Source organism: Indicator indicator, chromosome 30 (genome assembly GCF_027791375.1).
Source record: "Indicator indicator isolate 239-I01 chromosome 30, UM_Iind_1.1, whole genome shotgun sequence".
Taxonomy (NCBI): Eukaryota; Metazoa; Chordata; class Aves; order Piciformes; family Indicatoridae; genus Indicator; species Indicator indicator.
The window spans coordinates 11,689,988-11,712,542 of record NC_072039.1 but is presented as its reverse complement, the minus strand read 5'-3'; the positions used below and the strand labels follow the sequence as shown (position 1 = coordinate 11,712,542).

The 22,555-nt window shown below is 58.2% G+C and overlaps 2 protein-coding genes across 2 annotated transcripts in view; one reads left to right on the top strand and one right to left on the bottom strand.

Moving 5' to 3' along the window:
* Positions 1 to 3,525, bottom strand: part of DTX2 (deltex E3 ubiquitin ligase 2) — a 45,342-nt gene extending 41,817 nt beyond the window's left edge. Inside the window, exon 1 of the mRNA XM_054394240.1 lies at positions 3,225 to 3,525. Coding sequence (XP_054250215.1) covers positions 3,225 to 3,525 — 301 coding nt within the window. The remainder of the gene's footprint in view (positions 1 to 3,224) is intronic.
* SSC4D (scavenger receptor cysteine rich family member with 4 domains) overlaps positions 3,524 to 22,555 on the top strand; it is a 55,158-nt gene continuing 36,126 nt past the window's right edge. Inside the window, exons 1-4 of the mRNA XM_054394239.1 lie at positions 3,524 to 3,654; positions 10,310 to 10,500; positions 10,617 to 10,764; positions 10,887 to 10,945. Coding sequence (XP_054250214.1) covers positions 3,524 to 3,654; positions 10,310 to 10,500; positions 10,617 to 10,764; positions 10,887 to 10,945 — 529 coding nt within the window. The remainder of the gene's footprint in view (positions 3,655 to 10,309; positions 10,501 to 10,616; positions 10,765 to 10,886; positions 10,946 to 22,555) is intronic.

Below are 22,555 nucleotides of genomic sequence, written 5' to 3'. Positions count from 1 at the left end.
GGCACCCAGCTCCCAGAGCTCCTCACCCAGAGCCCTGCCACAAAACACTCATCCTGAGGTCACCAAGAGAGGATCAAAACAGGGATGCAGCTGTGCTGACCACTTGCATCTGCTCCAACCACTTCCCTTTCCAGCAGGAATTGCCCAATCCTGCAGCTGGCTCCAGTCAGGGCTCATTTACTGCTCTGCCTGGCAGGAAGCCAGTGTGGTGCCCAGCTTGGGCTGGGGCTGGGCCATGACTGGGGCATGTTGGCAAAGTGCTGCAGAGAGCATTGTCCAAAGCAGCCATTCATTCCCAGTGTGTAATCTGGGATCTCCCTGGATTTTCCAGAGATGAGGAGCATGCATTCCACCCCTTCTGAGCTCCAGCTGCTCAGCACACATCTGGAGCCAAGAAGCAGAGAGGATAGGAAGAATGCCAGCAGCTTCAGAGCTTTCTGAGCCCAGGAGGAACAAATGGGAATGAAAATGAGAGTCTGAGCCCTGCCTGCCCTGCCTATAGCATCTCTGTAGGTGACACTGGACCTGGGATCCAGGTACCCACAGCAAGTCTGCAGATGACACCAAGCTGTGTGGTGTGGTTGACACACTGGAGGGAAGGGAACCATCCAGAGGGACCTGGACAGGCTGCAGAGGTGAGCCCAGGCCAACCTCATGAAGATCAACAAGGCCAAGTGCCAAGGTCCTGCACCCAGGTCAGGGCAATCCCAAGTGCAAATCCAGGCTGGGCATGGAGTGGCTGAAAAGCAGCCTGAAGGAGAAGGTCTTGGGGGAGTCCCAGAAGCCAGCAATGGTCCCTGGCAGCCCAGCAGGCAGCTGTGTGCTGAGCTGCATCCAGAGCAGGGAGAGCAACAGCACAGGGAGGGGATTCTGCCCCTCTGCTCTGCTCTGCTCAGACCCCACCTGCAGCACTGCAGCCAGTTCTGGGGCCCCCAGCACAAGAAGGAGCTGGAGCTGCTGGAGAGGGTCCAGAGGAGGCCATGGAGATGATCAGAGGCTGGAGAAGCTCCCCTGTGGGGACAGGCTGGGAGACTTGGGGCTGTTCAGCCTGGAGAAAGCTCCAGGAAGACCTTAGAGCAACCTTCCAGTACCTGAAGAGGCTCCAGGAGAGCTGGGGAGGGACTTGTGACAAGGGCTGGGAGTGACAGGATGAGGGACAATGGCTTTGAGCTGGGAGAGGAGACTAAGACTGGAGATGAGGAAGAAATTCTTACAGTGGGAGGGGGAGACACTGGCACAGGTTGCCCAGGGAGGTTGTGGCTGTCCCCTCCCTGGAGGTGTTCAAGGCCAGGCTGGATGAGGCCTTGAGCAACTTGGGCTGGTGGGAGGTGTCCCTGCCCATGGCAGGGGGTTGGAACTGGATGGTCTGGAAGGTCCCTTCCAACCCAACCCATTCTGTGATTCCTCCCCAGGAGGAGGCAAGGCAGCCTGGCAGAGCACAGCATGAGGAATGCTCTGCTGCAGCTCCTCGACGTTCTGTGGGGGCTGCAGCTCCTACAGGGCTGTGTGCCAAGGGAAAGCAGCTGGGACTGCAGTGGCAGAGAGAATAAGGGATTCAAATTAGGAGGGTCTGAATTATAACAAGTTCTTTTTATGTGTGGGGTCTCCAGTGGGGGGCAGGAAGAAAGTCTGCAGCTCCGAGGGCTCTGACTCACAAGCTCTGAGATCTAAGGGGCCATGATGAGGCAGAGCAGGATGGTGCTGCCTGTGCCCAGACTCCTGTCAGGCAGCAGTGACTTTGTCACAGGCTAATTGTCCAGGGAGCAGCAAGAAAAGCAGAGAGATCTCAGAACCAGAGCATGGTGAGGATGGAAGGGACCTCTGGAAATCATCCAGTCCAAGCCCTGCTCCAGCAGGGCACCCACAGCAGCTTGCCCAGCAGCACAATGCCCAGGGGGGGTTGGAAGCTCTCCACACAAGGACACTCCACAACCTCTCTGGCCAGCCTGCTCCAGGCCTCCAGCACCCTCACAACAAACAACTTTCTCCTCCTCTTCACATGCAACCTCCTGGCTTCCACTTTGTGCCCCTTGCTGCCCCTTGTGCTGGCCCTGGGCACCACTGAGCAGAGTCTGGCCCCAGCCTCTTGCCCCCCACAGCTCCTTTAGCTCTTGCTGAGCATTGCTCAGCTCCCCTCTGGGGCTGCTCTTCTGCAGGCTCTCAGCCTTTGCTCCTCACAGAGCTGCTCCAGGCCCCTCAGCAGCTTTGCAGCCTCCCCTGCACTCTCTCCAGCACTTCTCTGTCTCTCTTCAACTGGGGAGCCCACAACTGGACCCAGCACTCCAGATGTGGCCTCCCTAGGGCAGAGTAGAGGGGGAGGAGAACCTCCCTTGCCCTGCTGGCCACACTCTTCTCCATGCACCCCAGGACCCCATTGGCCTTCTTGGCCACCAGGGCACATTGCTGCCTCATGGGGAACTTGTCCCCCCCCAGCACTCCCAGCTCCTTCTCCTTGCAGCTGCTTCCCAGCAGGTCCCCCCTCCCCTGTCCTGCTGCAGGAGGTTGTTCCTCCCCAGGGCCAGGACCCTGCCCTGGTGAACTCCATGAGGTTCCCTCTGCCCAACTCTGCAGCCTGTGCAGGTCTGGCTGAATGGCAGCACAGCCTGAGGGCTGTCAGCCACTGCTCCCAGTCTGGTGCCATCAGCAGACTGGCTGAGGGGAGGCTCTGTGCCTTCATCCAGGGGTGACTGACGAAGACATTGATCAAGGCTGGCCCCAGTCCTGATTCCTGAGGAACACCACCAGCTACAGGTCTCCAAGTGGACTGTACCTGATGAGGATCCACAAGAAGGCTGCAGAGGGACTGTTTGCAAAGGCCTACAGAGACAGGATGGGGGGGGGGTGTGGTGTGTGTGGGACTGAAATGAGAGCAGAGGAGATTGAGATTGGATGTGAGGAACAAGTTCTGCACCAGGAGGGTGGTGGAAACACTCCAACAGTTTGGCCAGGGAGGCAGTTGAGACCCCACGCCTGGAGACAGTCAAGGTCAGGCTTGATGAGGCTCTGGGCAGCCTGCTCTAGTGGGGGCTGTCCCTGCTCTGCAGGGGGTCGGATGAGCCTGGGAGGTCCCTTCCCACCCAACCCATTCCACGACTCCGCAGCACATCACCGCTCAGAGCAGCGCCTAGCACAGCCCTGCAGGTCTCTCCTGCCCGGATGAGTTCCCTCTGACCTCCAAGCAGCCTCCCCCTCGCCGCCCGTCCCGGGGCCGCGCCGTCCCTCACCGGTGTCCTGCCGGAACTGCGTCAGGCTGGGCATGTCGATGACATAGGGAGCCAGGGCCGGGTCCGCCTGTCCCAGCGGGATGCTGCTGCCCAGCCCGGTGCCCGAGCGCCGGCCCCGCTGCTGGCAGGCCTGGAACTGCTGCTCGATGTAGGCGCAGACGCCGCCCGGGTAGGGCCTCCAGCGGCCCAGCTCATCCTGCCACTCCCACACGGCCACGGCCGCGCCGCCGCCCTGCCCCGAGCCGGCCCCCGACGGGCCCGGCCCGGCCGAGCCGCCGGCCGCTCCCTCCGCCGCTGCCATGGCTTCGTCCGAGCTGCCGGCAGGCTCTGCCGCCTGGCCTCACAACATCTTCCGCCTGGAGAACCTGCAGGGAGAAACAGAGAGAGCTGAGAACGAGGATGCTGAAGGAGCACTGCGCGGGGAGGAGAGGCGGAGAGCCCTGGGGCTGTGCAGAGGAGAAGGCTGAGCTGCCACATGGTCACCAAGCTGTCTCAGCGGGACATCCAGGAAAGACACACAGGGTAGTGAGGAAATCCTCATTTACTCCCAGACAGAAGGGCACCCCCACTCTGAGCCTCCTAGGGATGGAAAGAAGCAGATCCAAAGCTGCCACGTGGTCACCAAGCTGCCTCAGCGGGACTGGGACAGGAACCTAAGGAGGTTCAGCAAGGATGAGTGCAGAGTCCTGCACCTGGGGAGGAAGAATAAACTGCAGCAGGACAGGTTGGGAGGGGATCTGCTGGAGAGCAGCCCTGTGGAGAAGGAGCTGGGAGTGCTGATGGGTAACAAGTTCTGCATGGGACAGCAATGTGCCCTGGGGGCCAAGAAGGCCAAAGGGGTCCTGGGGGGCATTCAGAGGAGTGTGGCCAGCAGAGCCAGGGAGGGTCTCCTCCTCCTCTACTCTGCCCTGGTGAGGCCACACCTGGAATATTGCATCTAGTTCTGAGCTCCTCATTCAACAGGGACAGGGATCTGCTGGAAAGAGTCCAAGGGAGGGCTCCAAGGATGCTGAAGGGCCTGGAGCACTGCCTGGGGAGGAGAGGCTGGAGAGGAGAAGGCTGAGAGGGATCTGATCAATGCCTGTAAATATCTGAGGGCTGGGGGTCAAGAGGCAGGGGACAGGCTCTGTTCAGTTGCACCCTGGGATAAGACAAGAGGCAATGGAAGGAAACTCCAGTACAGGAGGTTCCACCTCAACATCAGGAGAAACTTCTTCAGTGTGAGGCTCACAGAGCACTGGAACAGGCTGCCCAGAGAGGTTGTGGAGTCTCCTTCTCTGGAGACTTTCAAGGCCCATCTGGATGTGTTCCTGTGTGACCTGTGCTGGATTTTATGGTCCTGCTCTGGCAGGGGGGTTGGACTTGATGACCTTTGGAGGTCCTTTCCAACCCCTCACATCCTATGAGCCTGTCACACCAGAGGTCTGTTAGTTAGCCATCCTTGTCTGCTGTGTCACTGCAAGGAATCCTGTCCAGACCATCTGTCTTAAAGCTTTGGAGATGCCCAGGGTGGTGCTCATGAGCAGGTGAGGCTGACTGGGAACGAGCAGGGCTCATCCTGTTTGAACACCAAGTCACCTGCCCCCTCCTAAGGTCTCACATCACCAACTGCTGCTTACCTCCCTGCAGTCAGCAGGGAGCTGGGGGCTTCCTCCCTGTTGAATGAAGAGGTTCAGGCCTCTCAAGAGGCAGAGCAGCAGTGGGTGGCTTCCCCTGGAGGCTGCCATCTGCAGGGAGCTGCCATGCCAGCCAGCTGGGAGAAGCTCCCACGCTGCATGGAGCGGTCTGTGCGTCACAGGCGTACAGCTGGCAGGCTTCAGACGGGCACTGAGAGCAGAACAGACACAACCCACAAGGCTGCAGCCAGCAGGGGAAGCAACACCTTCCCCAGCAGGGCACTGCCACCTGGCTCAGCCCCTGCTCTCAGCTCCTCACACTGCACCTACACCAGTGCAAACTGCTCCGCGGTACCAAGGGAAGACCCTGGCTCTGCAGACCACCTCTGCCGTGGGATTTGTGCTCCCCTGATCATGGAATCATAGAATCAGTCAGGGTTGGAAGGGACCACAAGGATCAGCCAGTTCCAACCCCCCTGCCATGGGCAGGGACACCTCACACTACATCAGGCTGGCCACAGCCTCATCCAGCCTGGCCTTAAACACCTCCAGGGATGGGACCTCAACCACCTCCCTGCACAACCCATTCCAGGCTCTCACCACTCTCATGGGGAAGAACTTCTTCCTCACATCCAGTCTGAATCTCCACACTTCCAGCTTTGTTCCATCCCCTCCAGTCCTGTCACTCCCTGATAGCCTCAAAAGTCCCTCCCCAGCTTTCCTGGAGCCCCCTTCAGATCCTGGAAGGCCACAAGAAGGTCACCTCAGAGCCTTCTCTTCTCCAGACTGAACAGCCCCAACTCTCTCAGTCTGTCCTCACAGCAGAGCAGCTCCAGCCCTCTGCTCATCCTCATGGCCCTTCTCTGGACACCTTCCAGCATGTCCATAGCCCTCTTGTAACAGAGGCTCCAGAACTGGACACAGTGCTCCAGGTTGTTTGGCTTGGAAAAGCACTCTAAGATCACCCAGTCCAAACATCAACCCTGCATCACCATGGCCACTAAACCATGGCCACAGGTTTCAAGAACACCTCCAGGGACCCTGCATGGTCATTTCATTGCTCAAAACAGGAACTTAAAAGTTGAGGTTTCAAAGCTGAAACTGAGGTGCTAGTACTCTCCAGGAGAGCTGGGGAGGGACTTTGGACAAGGGCTGGGAGTGACAGGATGAGGAACAATGGCTTTGAGCTGGGAGAGGGGAGATTGAGACTGGAGATGAGGAAGAAATTCTTTTCAGTGAGGGTGGGGAGACACTGGCACAGGTTGCTCAGGTAGGCTGTGGATGTTCCCTCCCTGGAGGTGTTCAAGGCCAGGCTGGATGAGGCCTTGAGCAAGCTGTGCTGGTGGGAGGTGTCCCTGCCCATGGCAGGGGGTTGGAACTGGATGAAGTTTAAGGTCCCTTCCACCCCAGCCCATTCTGTGACTCCATGGAACCTGCCTCTCCCAGTTCTTCTGACAGGTTTCTCCCCAGCACATCTCCTCAGGGATCAGCAGCAAGCCCACGCTCACACCAGCATGAGTCAAACAGGGCTGCAGGGTTTTCTGTCCCACCCACCTCCATTAGGTGCTCTCAGCCCCAAGCACAGGCCCAACACCTCTTCCACCCCAAGGTTGTTGACACCAAATATTCAACTGCAGATCCCAAAGCCACAAGCAGAGCAGGAAGAGCTGGGGGAGGCTCTTTGGAGACAGATGGTGAATCCTTTTCCTTCCTTTTTGAAACAGCAGCAGGCAATGGCAAAGGAGCAGCCCAGAAGAGAGCCACCACAGTCACACACACTGGCACAATGGGTGAGAGGGGACAGGTGAACAAAAGCCCCTTGAACCCCCAGGGATGGCAACAATGGGTCCTGGCCCACACAGAACGTGGCCAGGCTGGCAGTACAAGCATCATATCCTCTGATGTTTGCTCCCAGTTTGCTGATGGCACCAAACTGGGAGCAGTGGCTGACAGCCCTCAGGCTGTGCTGCCATTCAGCCAGACCTGCACAGGCTGCAGAGCCAATTGGGCAGAGGGAACCTCATGGAGTTCACCAAGGGCAAGTGCAGGGTCCTGGCCCTGGGGAGGAACAACCTCCTGCAGCAGGCTGCCCAGAGAGGTTGTGGAGTGTCCTTGTGTGGAGCTTGCCCTGGGCCTTGTGCTCCTGGGCAAGCTGATGTGGGTGCCCTGCTGGAGCAGGGGTTGGACTGGATGAGCTCAAGAGATCCCTTCTAACCCCAACCATCCTGATTCCCCATCAGAATGGAAAAATATCTCCTGTTCTGGTATTGCTGCTCCAAAGGAGGGGTGAGGGGCATACTGCAGCCTCCTGCCAGCTCTGGCTGCTTGAGCCAGCAGCTGTTTGCAGGGACTGGGAAGCAAGGAATGCAGGAGAGCCCAAATTACACGAGTCTCTGAGTTATGGCAAACAAAAGAAAGGCCTAAAGTGGCAGCTCCTTTCCCCTTTCTGGGAATTCAGCAGCACATCAAGATGAAAGCTGAGAAATGCAGCAGCAGAGTTGCTCTGTGCTCTTCAGCTGACTCCATTGGACTGCTGAGAGTGTCAGCCCATGGCAGGGAGGAATAAGGCAGAACTGTGTGGAGATACCAGAATTCCAGCCTGGTGGGATTGGAAAAGAACTCTGGAGATCACCCAGTCCAAGCCCTGCTCCAGCAGGGCACCCACAGCAGCTTGCCCAGGAGCACAATGCCCAGGGGGAGTTGGAAGCTCTCCACACAAGGACACTCCACAACCTCTCTGGCCAGCCTGCTCCAGGCCTCCAGCACCCTCACAACAAACAACTTTCTCCTCCTCTTCACATGCAGCCTCCTGGCTTCCACTTTGTGCCCCTTGCTGCCCCTTGTCCCTGGGCACCACTGAGCAGAGTCTGGCCCCAGCCTCTTGCCCCCCACAGCTCCTTTAGCTCTTGCTGAGCATTGCTCAGCTCCCCTCTGGGGCTGCTCTTCTGCAGGCTTTCAGCCCCAGGGCTCTCAGCCTTTGCTCCTCACAGAGCTGCTCCAGGCCCCTCAGCAGCTTTGCAGCCTCCCCTGCACTCTCTCCAGCACTTCTCTGTCTCTCTTCAACTGGGGAGCTCAGTACTGGACCCAGCACTCCAGATGTGGCCTCCATAGGGCAGAGCAGAGGGGGAGCAGAACCTCCCCTGCCCTGCTGGCCACACTCTTCTCCATGCACCCCAGGACCCCACTGGCCTTCTTGGCCATCAGGGCACATTGCTGGCTCATAGCTGGCTCCAGCTTGGGCTGTGTTACACACCCAGCTTGCACAGCACTGCCCTTGGGATGCAGGCAGGGAGCAGCCACACTTCTGTGCTAAACAGAAGGGACTGTGAAGCTCACCTTGAGCTTTAAAATGCCTTGGAAAGCTAAAAGTCACAGCAATACCTAAACCAGTGCTTAACCTGCAAAGAGAGCTGGCTGCAGTCTGACACCCTCCAGGCCACCCTGTCCCCAGTGAAACCAAACCCTAAGTGCAACATTAAAAACCCTTCCCAAGAGCCCTCCACAGAGGAGGTAATCCACAGGGTGGGCTCAGAGCTTCAACTGGGATTGTTTGGTTGGATGTTCACATGCTGGAGTGGGTCCAGAGGAGACCACCAAGATGACCTAGAGGGCTGGAGCACCTCTACTACAGGGCCAGGCTGAGAGAGTTGGAGTTCAGCCTGGAGAAGAGAAGGCTCCAGGGAGACCTTAGAGCAGCACTGAAGGGGACCTACAGGCAGGCTGGGGAGAGACTGTTGAGAAGGGCCTGTGGGGATAGGATGAGGGGCAGTGGTTTGAAACTGGAGCAGGGCAGATTTAGGTTGGACATCAGGAGGAAATTCTGCACAGTGAGGTGGGGAGACACTGGAAGAGGTTGCCCAGGGAGGTGATTGAGTCCCTGTCCCTGAAGACATTCAAGATCACATCCAGTGTGGCCCTGAGCAACCTGCTCTAGTTGGAGGTGTCCCTGCTGCCTGCAGGGGCATTGGACCTTTGAGGATGACTTTTGAGGATCCCTTCCAACCCAATGCAATCTGTGAATCCCACCACCACCTCTGAAGCTTTTGCCCATGTGGCTTCAAGCAGGGACTTGGGCAGGCAGAGCTCTGGGTGGACTGCACTTCTGTTGCCCAGGGGATTCACTGCCTGCTCCTCAAGCTCCAGCAATCAGCAGTGGCAATGCAAGCACTTGAAAGCCATGGTTCACACTCAAACCTTCTCCTACTTCCTGAAAGCTGAGTTTTCTTTCACTTTAAAAGCAGGATCTTAAAATTCACAGGGCTGAGATAACTTCTAAAAATGCAAAGTCCCTTTTTAAGCTTCTGCAGTGAAGTTGCCAGTGCTCAAGAAGAATTTAACTGACACATTGCCTCGCATGTGGAGAGGGGGAAAAAAAGAATAAAAACAACAGAAAAAAGAGGTTCAGGAGCCCCTGAGCTGGGTTATGGTAAAGAAATAATCCCCAGCTTGGTAAAATAGAGACCTTCCAGCAGGTTGCTCAGAAATGAGGGTGCCCAGGAGGGATTTGTTAAGCTCCATACAAGAAACAGGGCTGGAAAGGCTGCTGAGGGCCCACAGGAAGAGATTAGGCAGGGGTTAGGAGAGCACAGAGCACCAGGAGGTAGAGGGGCTGTAATGAGCCCATGACCCTGTGCAGGAGATGGTGTCACAGGTGCTCCGTGCCACCCACTGGTGCCCCGTGCCACCCTGACCCCCAAACCACCCAGCCAGGGCCCCCCCACTTCACCCCATCTGCATGTGGAGGCCCAGCACCACACAAGCCATGAAGACAGTGATGCAAGCTCCTGCCAGGGACCTCCTGCCCCAGCACACCTCTGCCGACACCAGCACCCAGCACTGACCGGAGAACAGGGCAGAGGGGGTGCCAGGGGTAACTCCAGCCACTGCCCTGCCTCCTTCCAGCCTTCACCCACACTCATGGCAACTTGACAGCCAAGAGAACTGAAGAAACCAAACCCGACTGCCCCAAACCTGGACTCCTTCCATTCAAAAGAGGCTTTGAGAGTCCCCTCGGGGAAGGCAATATAAAGACCACAAGAGAAGCAGAACAAAGTGCCGGCCCATCGGCGGGGCAGGGGCTGGGCTCAGGCACTGTCCGAAAGTGGAGGCAGATAAACACAGGTTCACACCCAGCCTAGCAGCCACCTGCGGGCTCCAGGGTCCTTCCGGGCGCTGAAGATTATTTATTTGTGGGAAGTCCCTTAAATATGGGCGTGCAAACCTGGCAGGGCTCCACCAGGCTTCGGCCAGTACCTGGAGGGCTCTTCCCCTGCTTTAGCCAAGTCCTGCTGAGGGCAGCCGGGGGGCTCGAAGCCAACCTGGACCCTCCGCCCGGCCCCCGGAGAGCTCAAGCCCACCCTTGCAACTCTCCAGCCCCACTGCAGCACAGGCAACCGCCTCCAGGCTAAACCGCGGCCCCTCCGCTTCCAGCGCCCCGCGTTAAGCCTCTCTCCGGTTTCACCCCGGGAGCGAAGGAGGGGCCGGGGCCCGGGGCGAGGGGAACCGCGCCCTTGTCCCCCAGGGACCGCAGGGGAAGACCCAGTTCCCTCTCAGCCTCTTCCCCCCAGCCTGCTCCACCACGGCTCAGGCACGGCCAGACCGGACCGGAGCCGACCGCGCGTCGGTGCCGTTCGCTCTCAACCGTGACGGCCCCGCGGGAGGCCCCGACGGACGGCTCAGCCCTGCCCTGCTAGCCACAGGGAAGGGGAAGGGGCTGCGTGCTCTGCTGTGTTCTGCTGCGCTCTGCTGCACCCAACCCGGCCCTGCCCGCCCCCAGCCCCGGCGCGCCCCTCACCGCGATCCCCAGCGGCTGCTGCTGGGCTGCGCGTCCGGTACCGACGGCGACAAGCACTGCGCATGCGCCAGCGCGGCCGCCTGGGGCACGGAGGACGGGGCGGGGCCAGAGCCCTAGGGGCGGGGTTAAGGTATCCGCTGGGCTGGTCCGTCGTGCTGAGGGCGTGGTCTACGCATCAGGGGGAGGGGTTACATGTCCGCTGGGCGGGGCCGTGGCGCTGGGGGCGGTACCAGTGGTTCTGTCTGCTTGCAGCTGGGTCAGAGCCCTCCGAGCTGTTGGGGTTTCTTTGGAGAGCGCCTCGGGAAGAGCTTGTAGGAAGAGACCTCAGTGCTTCAGGCTGTGCTACAGCTAGGTCAGAGCTCGCCTGGGTTCCTTCCCTGATGGGGGCTGCGGCCCCTAAGTCAGAACCACCATCAGGATGTCACAAAATCAGGAAGTGTTTCACCAGTCGGGACAGTCACAGAGTCATCCAGGCTGGAAAAGACCTCTAAGGTCATCGAGTCCAACCATGAACCCAGCACTGCCAGGTCACCACGGAACCATGGCCCTCAGCACCACATCTCCACGGCTTTGAAACCACAGCCTTTGCTCCCTGCCCAGAGCCAGCTCCCCCTGGCGGCTGCCTCCCGAGGTTCTCCCTGCCAAAAGATGCCACCTAGTGCACGCTGCGCCGAGCGACAGCCCGCACGCCACCACCCTGCGGAGGTGTCTGCACCAGCCTGCTCTAGGTGGATCATTCAAAGTCCTTACCAACCCAAATCTGGGATTCCTAGTGTCAGGCTTGGACACAGCGTCGCTATCCATAGGGGTTGGTTTAGGTGGACCTTTGAAGGTCCCTTCCAAGCCAAACCATTCTGTGATTCTATCAGGCTGGGTCATGGCATCTCCATCTACAGGGGTTGGTCTAGCTGGACCTTTAATGGTCCCTTCCAAGCCAAGCTGTTCTCTAAGTGTCAGGCTTGGACACAGCATCTCCATCCATGAGGGTTGGGGTGAATGACAGAATCACAGAACATTAAGAGTTGGAAGGGACCTCTGGGGATCATCCAGTCCAATCCCTTGCCAAGGCAGGGTCACCCAGGGCAGGTCATGCAGGAGAACATCCAGGCAGGTCTTGAAAGTCTCTAGAGAAGGAGACTCCACAACCTCTCTAGGCAGCCTGCTCCAGGGCACCAGCACCCTCACACCAAAGAATTTTCTCCTCCTGTTCAGGTGGAACCTCCTGGATTTCAGCTAGTACCCACTGCTACTTGTCCTATCACTGAGCACCACCCAAAACATCCTGGCACCTTCATCATGGCACCCACCCCTCAGATATTTCTAGACATTGATAAGGTCCCCTCTCAGCCTTCTCCAGACTAAACAGCACCAGGGATCTCAACCTTTCTTTATAGCAGAGATGTTCCAGTCCCTCAATCATCCTCACAGCATCCCCTGGACTCCTTCCAACAGTTCTCTGTCTCTCTTGAACTGGGGAGCCCAAAACTGGACAGGTGAGGTCTCACCAGGGCAGAGCAGAGGGGCAGGAGAACCACCCTAAACCTGTTGGCCACGCTTGTCTTGATGCACCCCAGGGCACCATTGGCCCTCTTGGCCACAAGGGCACATTGCTGTCCTATGCAGAACTTGCTGAACAATGGATACAAACTTGAACATAGAAGATTTCACCTCAACATGAGGAAAAACTTCTTTGGTGTGAGGTTGACAGAGCCCTGGAGCAGAGAGATTGTGGAGTCTCCTTCTCTGGAGACTTTCAAAACCCACCTGGATGCATTCCTGTGTGGACAACCCTGAGTGGCCCTGCTCTGGCAGGGGGGTTTGACTGGATGATCTCTGGAGGTCCCTTCCAACCTCTAACATTCTATGATTGTATGACCTCATTGCTCTCTACAGCTCCCTGAGAGAAGGTTGCAGTGAGGTGGGGGTTGGGCTCTTCTCCCTAAGATCAGGTGCTAGAAGGAGAGGAAATGGCCTGAAATGGTGCCAGGGGAGGGTTAGGTTGGGGATGAGGAAAAACTTTTTTGCTGCAAGAGTGGTCAGGGACTGGCACAGGCTGCCCAGGGAGGTGGTGGAGTCCCCGTCCCTGGAGGTGTTCAAGCAAGGTGTGGCCATGGCACCTGGGGCCATGGTTTGGTGGCCATGGTGGTGCTGGGTTGATGTTGGACTGGATGATCTCAGAACATTTTCCAGCTGAAACAATTCTCTGGTTCTGTGTCATGAGAGGGGTCACAGAAAAAGGAGGAAGTCACAGGTGAGCCCTAAAGCTCATAGTCCACACCAAGTGCCTTTGCTGTGACTGACCTGGGTGACCAAGGGGCCCCAGCTCCCTGATTCCCATCCCCCCTTCCATACCACTCCCAGAGCTGCTCCTCTGCAGCACTGGCAGCTGGCTGGAGCCCATGGCACGGGTGGGCTGTCAGCACCATGCCCTTGGGCTGCTCTCTCTCACCTGGCTGGGGTGGTTCCTGCAGCAGGTTGCTCAGGAAGCAGATGACTGGGAGGAACAAAGGTGAGCTTGTCTGGGGAGGGGATGGGAACCTGTCCCCAAACTCCAGGCTGCTGAAGCTCTCTGGGGGCTGCAGCTGCCCCTTCCTCAGCACTGCTCTGCCTCCTGCACATCCCAGCTCCCAGGAAATGCCTTCAAGTCCCCATGTGGGCAAACAAACAGCACTGAGCTGTGCTGGGACTACAGCTCCAGCTGCACCCAGGGGGTTCTGCCCCTCTGCTCTGCTCTGCTCTGCTCTGACTTCACCTGCAGCACTGCCTCCAGTTCTGGGGCCTCCAGCATAAGAAGGACAGAGAACTGTTGGAGCAGGTCCAGAGGAGGGCACAAAGATGATCAGAGGGCTGGAGAACCTCCCCTGTGGGGACAGGCTGAGAGAGTTGGGGCTGTTCAGCCTGGAGAAGAGAAGGCTCCAGGGAGACCTCAGATCAGCCTTGCAGTGCCTGAAGGGGCTCCAGGAGAGCTGGGGAGGGACTTGTGACAAGGGCTGGGAGTGACAGGATGAGAGACAATGGCTTTGAGCTGGGAGAGGGGAGACTGAGACTGGAGAGGAGGGAGAAATTCTTTGCAGTGAGGGTGAGGAGAGACTGGCACAGGTTGCCCAGGGAGGCTGTGGCTGTCCCCTCCCTGGAGGTGTTGAAGGCCAGGCTGGATGAGGCCTTGAGCCACCTGGGCTGGTGGGAGGGGGTTGGAACTGCCTGTTCTTGAAGGTCCCTTCCAACCCAACCCATTCTGTGAATCTATGAATTCTGGGCAAGCTGCTGTGGGTGCCCTGCTTTAGCAGGGGGGTTGGACTGGATGATCTCCAGAGATCCCTTCCAATCCCTCCATGCTGTGATTCTTCCCAGCTGGAAAAGAGAAGCCCTTTTTTGTCATTTTTCTGCAGGCTGTGTTCTCTGCAGATTCGGGAGTCTCTTGTTTTCCCCAGCTCCCACCCATGCCCAGATGGTGACATTAAAGAGATTTGGTGACATTTGTAGATTTAGACTAGAGGTGCAGACTTAGGAAAAATTGTTTGACCCTGAGGGTGGGGAGAGCCTGGCCCAGGCTGCCCAGAGGGGTGGGAGCTGCCCCATGGCTGGCAGCAGTGCAGGTCAGGTTGTGTGGGGCTGTGAGCAACCTGCTCTGGTTGGGGATGTCCCTGCTGACAGGGACAAGGAGTAGATGACCTTTAAAGGTCCCTTCCCACTCAAACCATTCCAGGATTCTATGATTCTATGTCAGCCACTGTGGACTGCACCCCACTGCTGGAGAAAGCTGTTTCAGATGCTGCTTGTGGCATGTGTCAGGTACTGAGTGCACACAGACACGGTTCCACTTCACTCAGACCCCTCCAGAAGCCACTGTCCTGTGAGTGCCACCAGCGAGACGAGGCAGCAGGAGCCTCACAAAGCACAAAAAGAGCTTTTCTTGCTGGGGAGCAAGAGGACAGCCTCTCTGGCCTGGCTGCTGCTGTGGGTGCTCCTCAGAGGAGGCTGCCTCTGTGTTCTGCTCCTCAGAGCAGCACAAGCCCACGGCCTGGCAGTGCCAAGCCACTCAAGGCATGCACAGGAAGGACCTGGGCAGGGAACCTACCTGAGATGCTGCTTGAAAGGTCCAGGAAGCAACAGGGACAGGGAAAAGAGCATCCTTGGGACTGGGCTCTGAGCAACCTAGTTGCAGAGATCCCTGCTGACTGCAGGGGGGTTGGACTAAGTGACCTTTAAAGGTCCCTCCCCACCCAGGCTGCTCTGATTCTGTGATGCTCTGACCCTGCACGTTTGCTCCAGGCTCACATCCCTGGTGCTCGATCTCTGGATGTGGATCGATGCTGGACTTGATTGTTTCCAGCCTGCCAGCTCTGGCAGCTGGCCAGGACAGAGGGGACTTCAGCAAAGTTCAGGCACAACAAGAGTTAAAAGGCACCTCTGAAACCTGTGTTTGTGAGGTGGCTAATGAGAGCTTGGCTGCTGCTGGGGGGGAGAGAGAAGAGAAGCCTCCTTGCTGTTTGCTGAAGGTCTGCAAGAAAGTAACAGCAGATGGGAGATGGTGCAGAGCCTGCCTTGTGCTGAACAGCAACGTGGAGCCCAGGAGATCAGGGACATGGAGAGATCTGGGCTCTGTGCAGGAGCAGTTGAGCAACTCAAGCAGAGAACTGAGAAAGCCAGGGGAGGAACCCTCTGGGTCACAGAACCTTCTCTGTGTGGAGGAAAGGACTGGAGCCTGCAGAAGAGCAGCCCCAGAGGGGAGCTGAGCAACGCTCAGCAAGAGCTAAAGGAGCTGTGGGGGGCAAGAGGCTGGGGCCAGACTCTGCTCAGTGGTGCCCAGGGACAGGCCAAGGGGCAGCAAGGGGCACAAAGTGGAAGCCAGGAGGTTGCATGTGAAGAGGAGGAGAAAGTTGTTTGTTGTGAGGGTGCTGGAGGCCTGGAGCAGGCTGCCCAGAGAGGTTGTGGAGTGTCCTTGTGTGGAGAGCTTCCAACCCCCCCTGGGCATTGTGCTCCTGGGCAAGCTGCTATGGGTGCCCTGCTGGAGCAGGGCTTGGACTGGATGAGCTCCAGAGGTCCCTTCCAACCCCTCCATGCTGGGGTTATATGATGAACTTGTTCAAAGCCAAAAGCAGAGCAGACTTCTAAAATTGCTGAGGAGCTTAAGAACTCACAAGCCCAGGGAGCTCAGCACACCTGAGGGTCCTTTTCCCATGGCATTCAAGGCTGATGAGGTCCAGGAGTCTCTCACAGTCAGGCTTTTCCTTGCAACCATGGTGAAATAAGTTCTTCACTATGAGGGTGGTGAGACACTGAAACAGGCTTCCCAGAGAAGCTGTGGACACCTCAGCTTTGGAAGTGCTCCAGGCCAGGCTGGATGAGGCTTTGAACAACCTGGGCTAGTGGAAGATGTCCCTGCCCATGGCCATGGAACTGGATGATCTTGAAGATCCCAAACCAACCCATTCTATGAGTCCATGATTCAGAAGGGTTTCACATGGTTCAAGAGAGTTCCTTCTAAACCAGAGGTGCTCCCAGCCAGGACCTGAAGGATTTTGTGTGGCACTGAAGAAAGTGGTGGAGGTGGATGGGTGGAGAAGGTTTCCAGCCCTAGGGTCTGGACATCTCCCACCAGGGGCTGAGACTGCCAAGATGTGACAGGTCTCTCTGATGTTCTCAGCAGAGCTGCCTTGGATGGCTAAGCAGGAAAAATCCTGCAGAAAAGGACCTCTGAGGGCAGCTTTTTTCCCAGGAGGAGGTAGAGAGGACCATGGTTTGCAGGTGGAGTAGGTCCCCCAGCAAGCTGTCCCCCAGTTTGCTACAGGATAAATGGGGGGGAAAGGAGGAGAAAGCACCCTGGGAAGGAGGGAATCTGCAGGAATGGACTTGCTGACCCTGATGGTTGGACTCAGTGATCATGAAGGTCTTTTCCAACCTTGATTGGATTCTAAGTTCCCCTGGGCAGAGCTGGAGGTTTCATAAATCACAGGATGTTAGGAGTTGGAAGGGACCTCTGGAGATCATCCAGTCCAGAGCAGGATCACCCAGGACAGGGCACACAGGAACATATCCAGAGGGGTTTGGAATGTCTCCAGAGGAGACTCCGCAACCTCTCTGGGCAGCCTGCTCCAGGGCTCTGCCACCCTCATTGTACAGAAGTTTCTCCTCATGTTTAGATGGAACTTCCCATGGTCAAGTTTACACCCACTGCCTCTTCTCCTGCCACTGGGGATCACTGAGAAGAGTCTGGCCCCAACTTCCTGATCCCCACCCCTGAGATATTTGTGAGCATTGCTAAGATCCCCATCAGCCTCCTCTTCCCCAGCCCTCTCAGCCTGGCCTCATGAGAGAAGCTCCAGCCCAGGGTCGGGGTTGTCCCTCCTGCCACCTGCCAGCGCTGGCTCGGGCAGCCAGGTGCTGAAGGCTGCCTTCCTCTGCAGGTGGCCGCTCTGAGCGGGAGGTGGGAAGGAGCTGACAAGCCCAAATCCTGGGAAATTGCTTCTCCCTTCCCCCGAGGCGTCACCGGGGCTCTGCCAGCACCCAATTTAGGGACGTGTCCCGGCCCGCCCTCCTGAAACCCGAGCCATGCCCTCCTGAAACCCGAGCCATTCCCTCTCCACCATGGCTCCTTAGAGCTCTTCCCTCTCCCCTTCTTCTTCCTCTCCTCCTCCTCCCTCTCTTTCTCCTCGGCCGTGGGGATGCTGTGCCTCAGGATGGGATGCTGGGCTGTGGTCCTGCCCTAGAGCTGTGGTCCTGCCCTAGAGCTGTGGTCCTGCCCTAGAGCTGTCCCCAGCAGCCAGCTCCTGGCCCCAGAGGTGCGGAGATGAGGGGCTGGAGCTCTGCAGTTGATGGCTGAGATCCTTCTGCACTTTCCTTCACTCCAAAAGAGAAGAGTGGATCCTGGGATCCAGGCTCCAGGCTGGGAGGAAAACCCAGGACAGGTATGTGGGTTCTGATGCTGGCTTTAGGTTGGTGAGGTCATTCCAAGGGACAGGCTGAGGTGGCTGAGGCTTGGAAAGGGGCTGGAAGAGCTGAAAGGTGGAAGAAGTGATGGAGAGAGAGAAGGGGAGGACCAAAGAGGAGCCAAAGGAATCAAAGGAGGACCAAAGGGGATCAAAGGGGGACCAAAGAGGAGCCAGAGGGGGCCAAAGGGGGACCAAAGGGGACCAAAAGAGATCAAAGTGGGAGCAAAGGGAGACCAAAGACTTATCAAGGAGGACCATAAGGGGCCAAACGGGGGGGGGGGTAAGGGAGACCAGAAGGACCAAAGTGGATTAAAGGGGAGCCAATGGGGACCACAAAGTGACACCAAACGGGACCAAGAGGGGTCAAAGTGGACTAAGGGGGAGTCAACGGGGAGCAAAATAGAACCCAACAAGGGACCAAAGGGGATCAGAGGAAACCCAGAGGAGGACCAAAGGTGAACCAAGGGAAACAAAATGGGACCCAAAGGGGATCAGAGGAGGACCAAAGGTGAACCAAGGGAAGCAAAATGGGACCCAAAGGGGATCAGAGAAGGACCAAAGGTGAACCAAGGGAAGAAAAAGTGGACTAAGGGGGTTGAAGGAGACCAAAAGGGAACCCAAAGGGGACCAAAGTGGGGCTAAATATGGGGCAAAGAGGGACCAAAGGGGGTCAAAAGGAGGCCAAGAAGGATCAAAGGGTGGCCGAAGAGGTATCAAGGGAGACCAGAGGGAAATGAAAGGGAACCAAAAAGGGTCCAAAGAAGCCCAGAGGCCCCATGGGGTCTTGTCACCAGGTAGGAGAAGGCTTCACTGAGGGCAAAATGCTGGTTGGGCAGCATGTGTCTGCTGCTTGTGTGTCACCTGGGGTGAAACCCAGGAGCCTCTGTGCTCCAGGGTCGAGTCCTGCTCCTGCCTTGGGGGTCTGGCATCAGCCACAGTGGTGAGGGCTGAGGCAGACTATGCTGCCTCTCCCGTGGGATGCACAGTTGGGGTTGTTTCACAAGCCAGCAGAGGAGATCTCTGTTGGAAGGCACCTTCAGAAGCCCATGCTCAGGAACCCTTCAGAAGGGTGCTGTGCTTTGCTGCAGTGCCACAAAGCTTTCATCTCCCAGGGGTCCCAGCACCCCTGGGTGCAAGGAAAAGCGGGGGGGGGGAGGGGGGGCAGGTGGGGTCAGTTTGCAGCCAGACCCTGAGGGCTGGGGTGAGGCTGGAGAAACAGGGGGAAAAAAAAAACCTGTCCAAGAAGGCAGTTCGGGGTTGAGCTGCTCAGTGTCGGCCGGGGTGCAGCACTGCAGGGGTTAACGCCCGGCCCGGCAGCAGGAACGTGCTGGCTCCGGCACAAAGGTGTCAGGAGCTAACAATGTCCCCAGAGCAGGACCTGCTGCAGGGCTGTGGCCAGGGCAGGGCAGCAGAGGGGGCATCTGTCATCCCTGCCCCAGCGGGGAGCGGGCAGGGCCGGCAGGACAATGGGGGACATTATGCGGTGCTGCAGGAGGGATGAATGGAGTATTGAGAAGCACCTCGCAGAGGAGGTTGGCTTTCACCCCCCACCACCGAGCTGGCTGCCTGCTGGCAGGTCTCCCCCCAGGGCTTGGTCAGCAGGAGCTGGGAAGAGGACAGGGAGGGGTAATGGGGCCGTAGCCCATCCGTGGTGGCTCCATCCTGCACCTCCAGCACTGTGCTTAGCATCACCTCTTGCTGCTGCATACAAATCATCCCAGAGAGCCTTGGCCTACCATCACCTCCCACTGGTGCACCCCAAAAGCCTTGATCCTGTCATCATCTCCCACTGGTGCACCCCAAAAGCCTTGGTCCTCCCATCACCTCCCACTGGTGCACCCCAAAAGCCTTGGTCCTCCCATCACCTCCCACTGCTGAACCCCAAAAGCCTTGATCCTGTCATCACCTCCCACTGGTGCACCCCAAAAGCCTTGATCCTGTCATCACCTCCCACTGGTGCACCCCAAAAGCCTTGGTCCTCCCATCATCTCCCACTGGTGCCCCCCAAAAGCCTTGGTCCTGCCATCACCTCCCACTGGTGCCCCCCAAAAGCCTTGGTGTACTGTCAGGTCCAGCTGCTGCAGGGAGCAAAGTCAAAGGCTTGGTCTGGAGGCTTGGAGCCCACCCAAAGCTCTTGAAGGGCCTTGGCTGTGTGGTGTGGCATCTGCAGAGGGTCCTGCACGCCCCTGTGCCTCAGCACTCGCGAAGCAGGAGCAGCAAAGGGCTGGAGGAGAGCTTTCCTCAGGGCTGTTCTGTCCCCGGTGCAGAGGACTTGGATGCTCCTCCCAAGCTTCTGGGCACCAGCGGCTGCCTGAGGCGGCTGGGGTCGGTGCCCATCCCTTCAGGAGGTGTTGCTGCTCCTTCAGCGCCCGCAGGGCTCTGCTCAGCCCAGGCTCTGCAGCCAGCCTCTGGAAGCATCCTCACGGTGGCACTGCTCCACCAGCGCACGCTGCTGGCCCCCTTCTGGGCTGCTGGCACCGCTGGCACCTTGGGCTGGCTTCCCAGCCGCCTAACGGAGATCAGGGCCTGTCCCTGCCCCCCCGGGAGGGAGCGAAGCAGAGCTGGAAACCCTCCCCCATCCGTGGGGATAGCTGAAGGGAGCACCAAAGGAAGGGGAAATGGCATCTTGTGGAGCCGAAGCTCTTCCTCCTTTCCTGCCGACACTGCCACTCCATTCCCACCTTGCCCACATGGTGCCAGCTCTCTCCAGCCCCCTGCTGAGTGTGGCTGCCAGGTCAGGCACCAGGAATTTTGTTCTTCCCACAGGAATGTCTTTCCCTGCTTTCTCCCAGGGGATGATGAGGAACACAGGCAAAGGGAGCCCCTGGGAGAAGCCCTCAGGATGTGCCAGCCCGGGTGGGGAGGGCTCATGTTGGGTGGTTGGTGTGGAGGCCTGGGGTGAGCTCCTGGGTGCATTCCTTGGTCGTAGGGTGATGAAGAAAGATGGATTCAAGGCAGCAAAGGAGGTGGTTTGGTAGCTCAAGTGCCATTCATGACCATTTGGTGGAACCTCAGGAGGATCCCAGAGCAGGCTGGGCACTGGGAAGGCTCCCTGGGAGAGGGGACACTATGTCACCCACAGAGAAGACCCCTTCCATGTGCAGCAGGAGGTGGGTATGGTCTCCAGGAGCCCACGGGAAGAGAGCTCTGGAGAAGAGGAACCAAGGCAAAGCAGAGGGTTGGCCATGGCTGTGCCCAGGCTGGGGGCTTGCTGGGTGTTTGTCACCAGGAGATCTGGAGCAGCTTTGCAGGGGGGTACATGGGGAGGGCAGCCTGGCAGGAGGTGAAGTGAAGCACCAAAGGGACTTGGTGGAGTGCCAGGCCCACTCTGTGGTTTAGGAAGGACTTGTCAGGCTGGTGTGCATGGGCAGCTCCTTCCCTGTTCTGCCTGGGTCTGGTGTGGCTCAGCTTGCCCAGGTGTGGCTTGGGGCACCAGGCAGAGGCCTGGTCTGGGGCTTGCTTTCAAGCCCATGAAGAGGTACCAGGAGAACAAGCTCCATGTGGATGCCAACAGGATAGTTCTCTAAACATCTTGGGGGCTGGAGAGCCTGGGTGAGAGCTCTGAGGCTCAGCATTCAGCTGTCCTGGTGGGTCTGGGCTCCATCCCTCTGCCTGTGGAGCAGCCCAGCCCCAAGGCTTTCTCTGCTTCCAGTTTGGTCTCACAGGTGGGATGCAGCCCTGCAGCTTCCTCTTGCCCCTCCAAATCCATCTCTTGCTCCCAGCAAATCCAGGCTGAATCATTCCTGAGGTGACTCCTGGTTACTGCCCCAACAAGTGCTGAGAAGGGACTTGTCTGCAGGTCCTGCATGGCCCTTGGTGGGCCAGAGGCTCTCCTGGGCAGCACCTCTGATGCTGCTGTCTGTGTGCTGCAGGGACAGCCTCCTCTGGACACCCACCTGCAGGAGGACCCTGGTGCAGCAATGAGACTTGGTCCCTGCCTGGCCAGCCAGCACGGCACAGGGAGGCTGGAGGTTGGGCTGCTGCCTCTCTCCCTGATGCCAGCCACGCTGCTCCTCCTCCTCCTCCTCGACCCCACAGGTGAGCTCCTGCCTGAGGGGAGGGGAGAACTGTCATGGGATCACAGGCACAGACTGGGCTGGGTGGGAAGGGACCTTTCAAGCTCATCCAGTCCAACCCCCTGCAGTCAGATCCCCAACCAGAGCAGGTTGCTCACAGCCCCACACAACCTGACCTGCACTGCTGCCAGCCATGGGGCAGCTCCCACCTCTCTGGGCAGCCTGGGCCAGGCTCTCCTCACCCTCAGGGTCAAACATTTCTCCTTCTCTCCACTCTCAATCTCCCTCTTTGAGTTCAAACCATCCCCCCTTGGCCTGTCGCAACAGTTCCTGCTCAAAAGTCTGTCCCCAGCTTTCTGCTCTCCCCTTTCAGCCCTGCAAGGCCACCAGAAGGTCTCCCTGGAGCCTTCTCTTCTCCAGGCTGCCCAATTCCAACTCTCTCAGCCTGGCCTCACAGCAGAGAGCTTCCAGCCCTGCCAGCATTGCTGTGGCCTCCTCTGGCCCCTCTCCAACAGGTCCCTGTCTGTGCTGTGCTGAGCATTCCAGAGCTGTCCCAGCACTGCAGGTACTGGAGGCACCCACGGGCTCCCTGGTGGTCTCAGAGTCATGGGCAGGAGATTTTCTTCTTGGAGAGCCATGAGCAGGATCATCACAATGTTCCCAGTGGTGCTGAACACGAGCAGGGAGGGAGGGAGCAAGTCCAGCTCTTAGCTCCCACCATGAGCAGTGTTCAGGGCTGGCAGCTGGAGCAAGCATTGGGCATGGGGCAGGACTGGGAGGACTCTGGTGGCCAAGGGATGGGAGCTGTGAGACAATTCCTGATGGGACAATGGCTGGGAGCAGCTGAAGACACCAGTCCAGAGCCACTGTCTGGTCAGACTGGGAGGTATTTAGATGCAAGTGGGAAAAGCCATTCCTGCTGCCTGTGCCCTATGCCACAGCTGCCCAGCAAGGGGCTGCAGGAGCAGTGTGG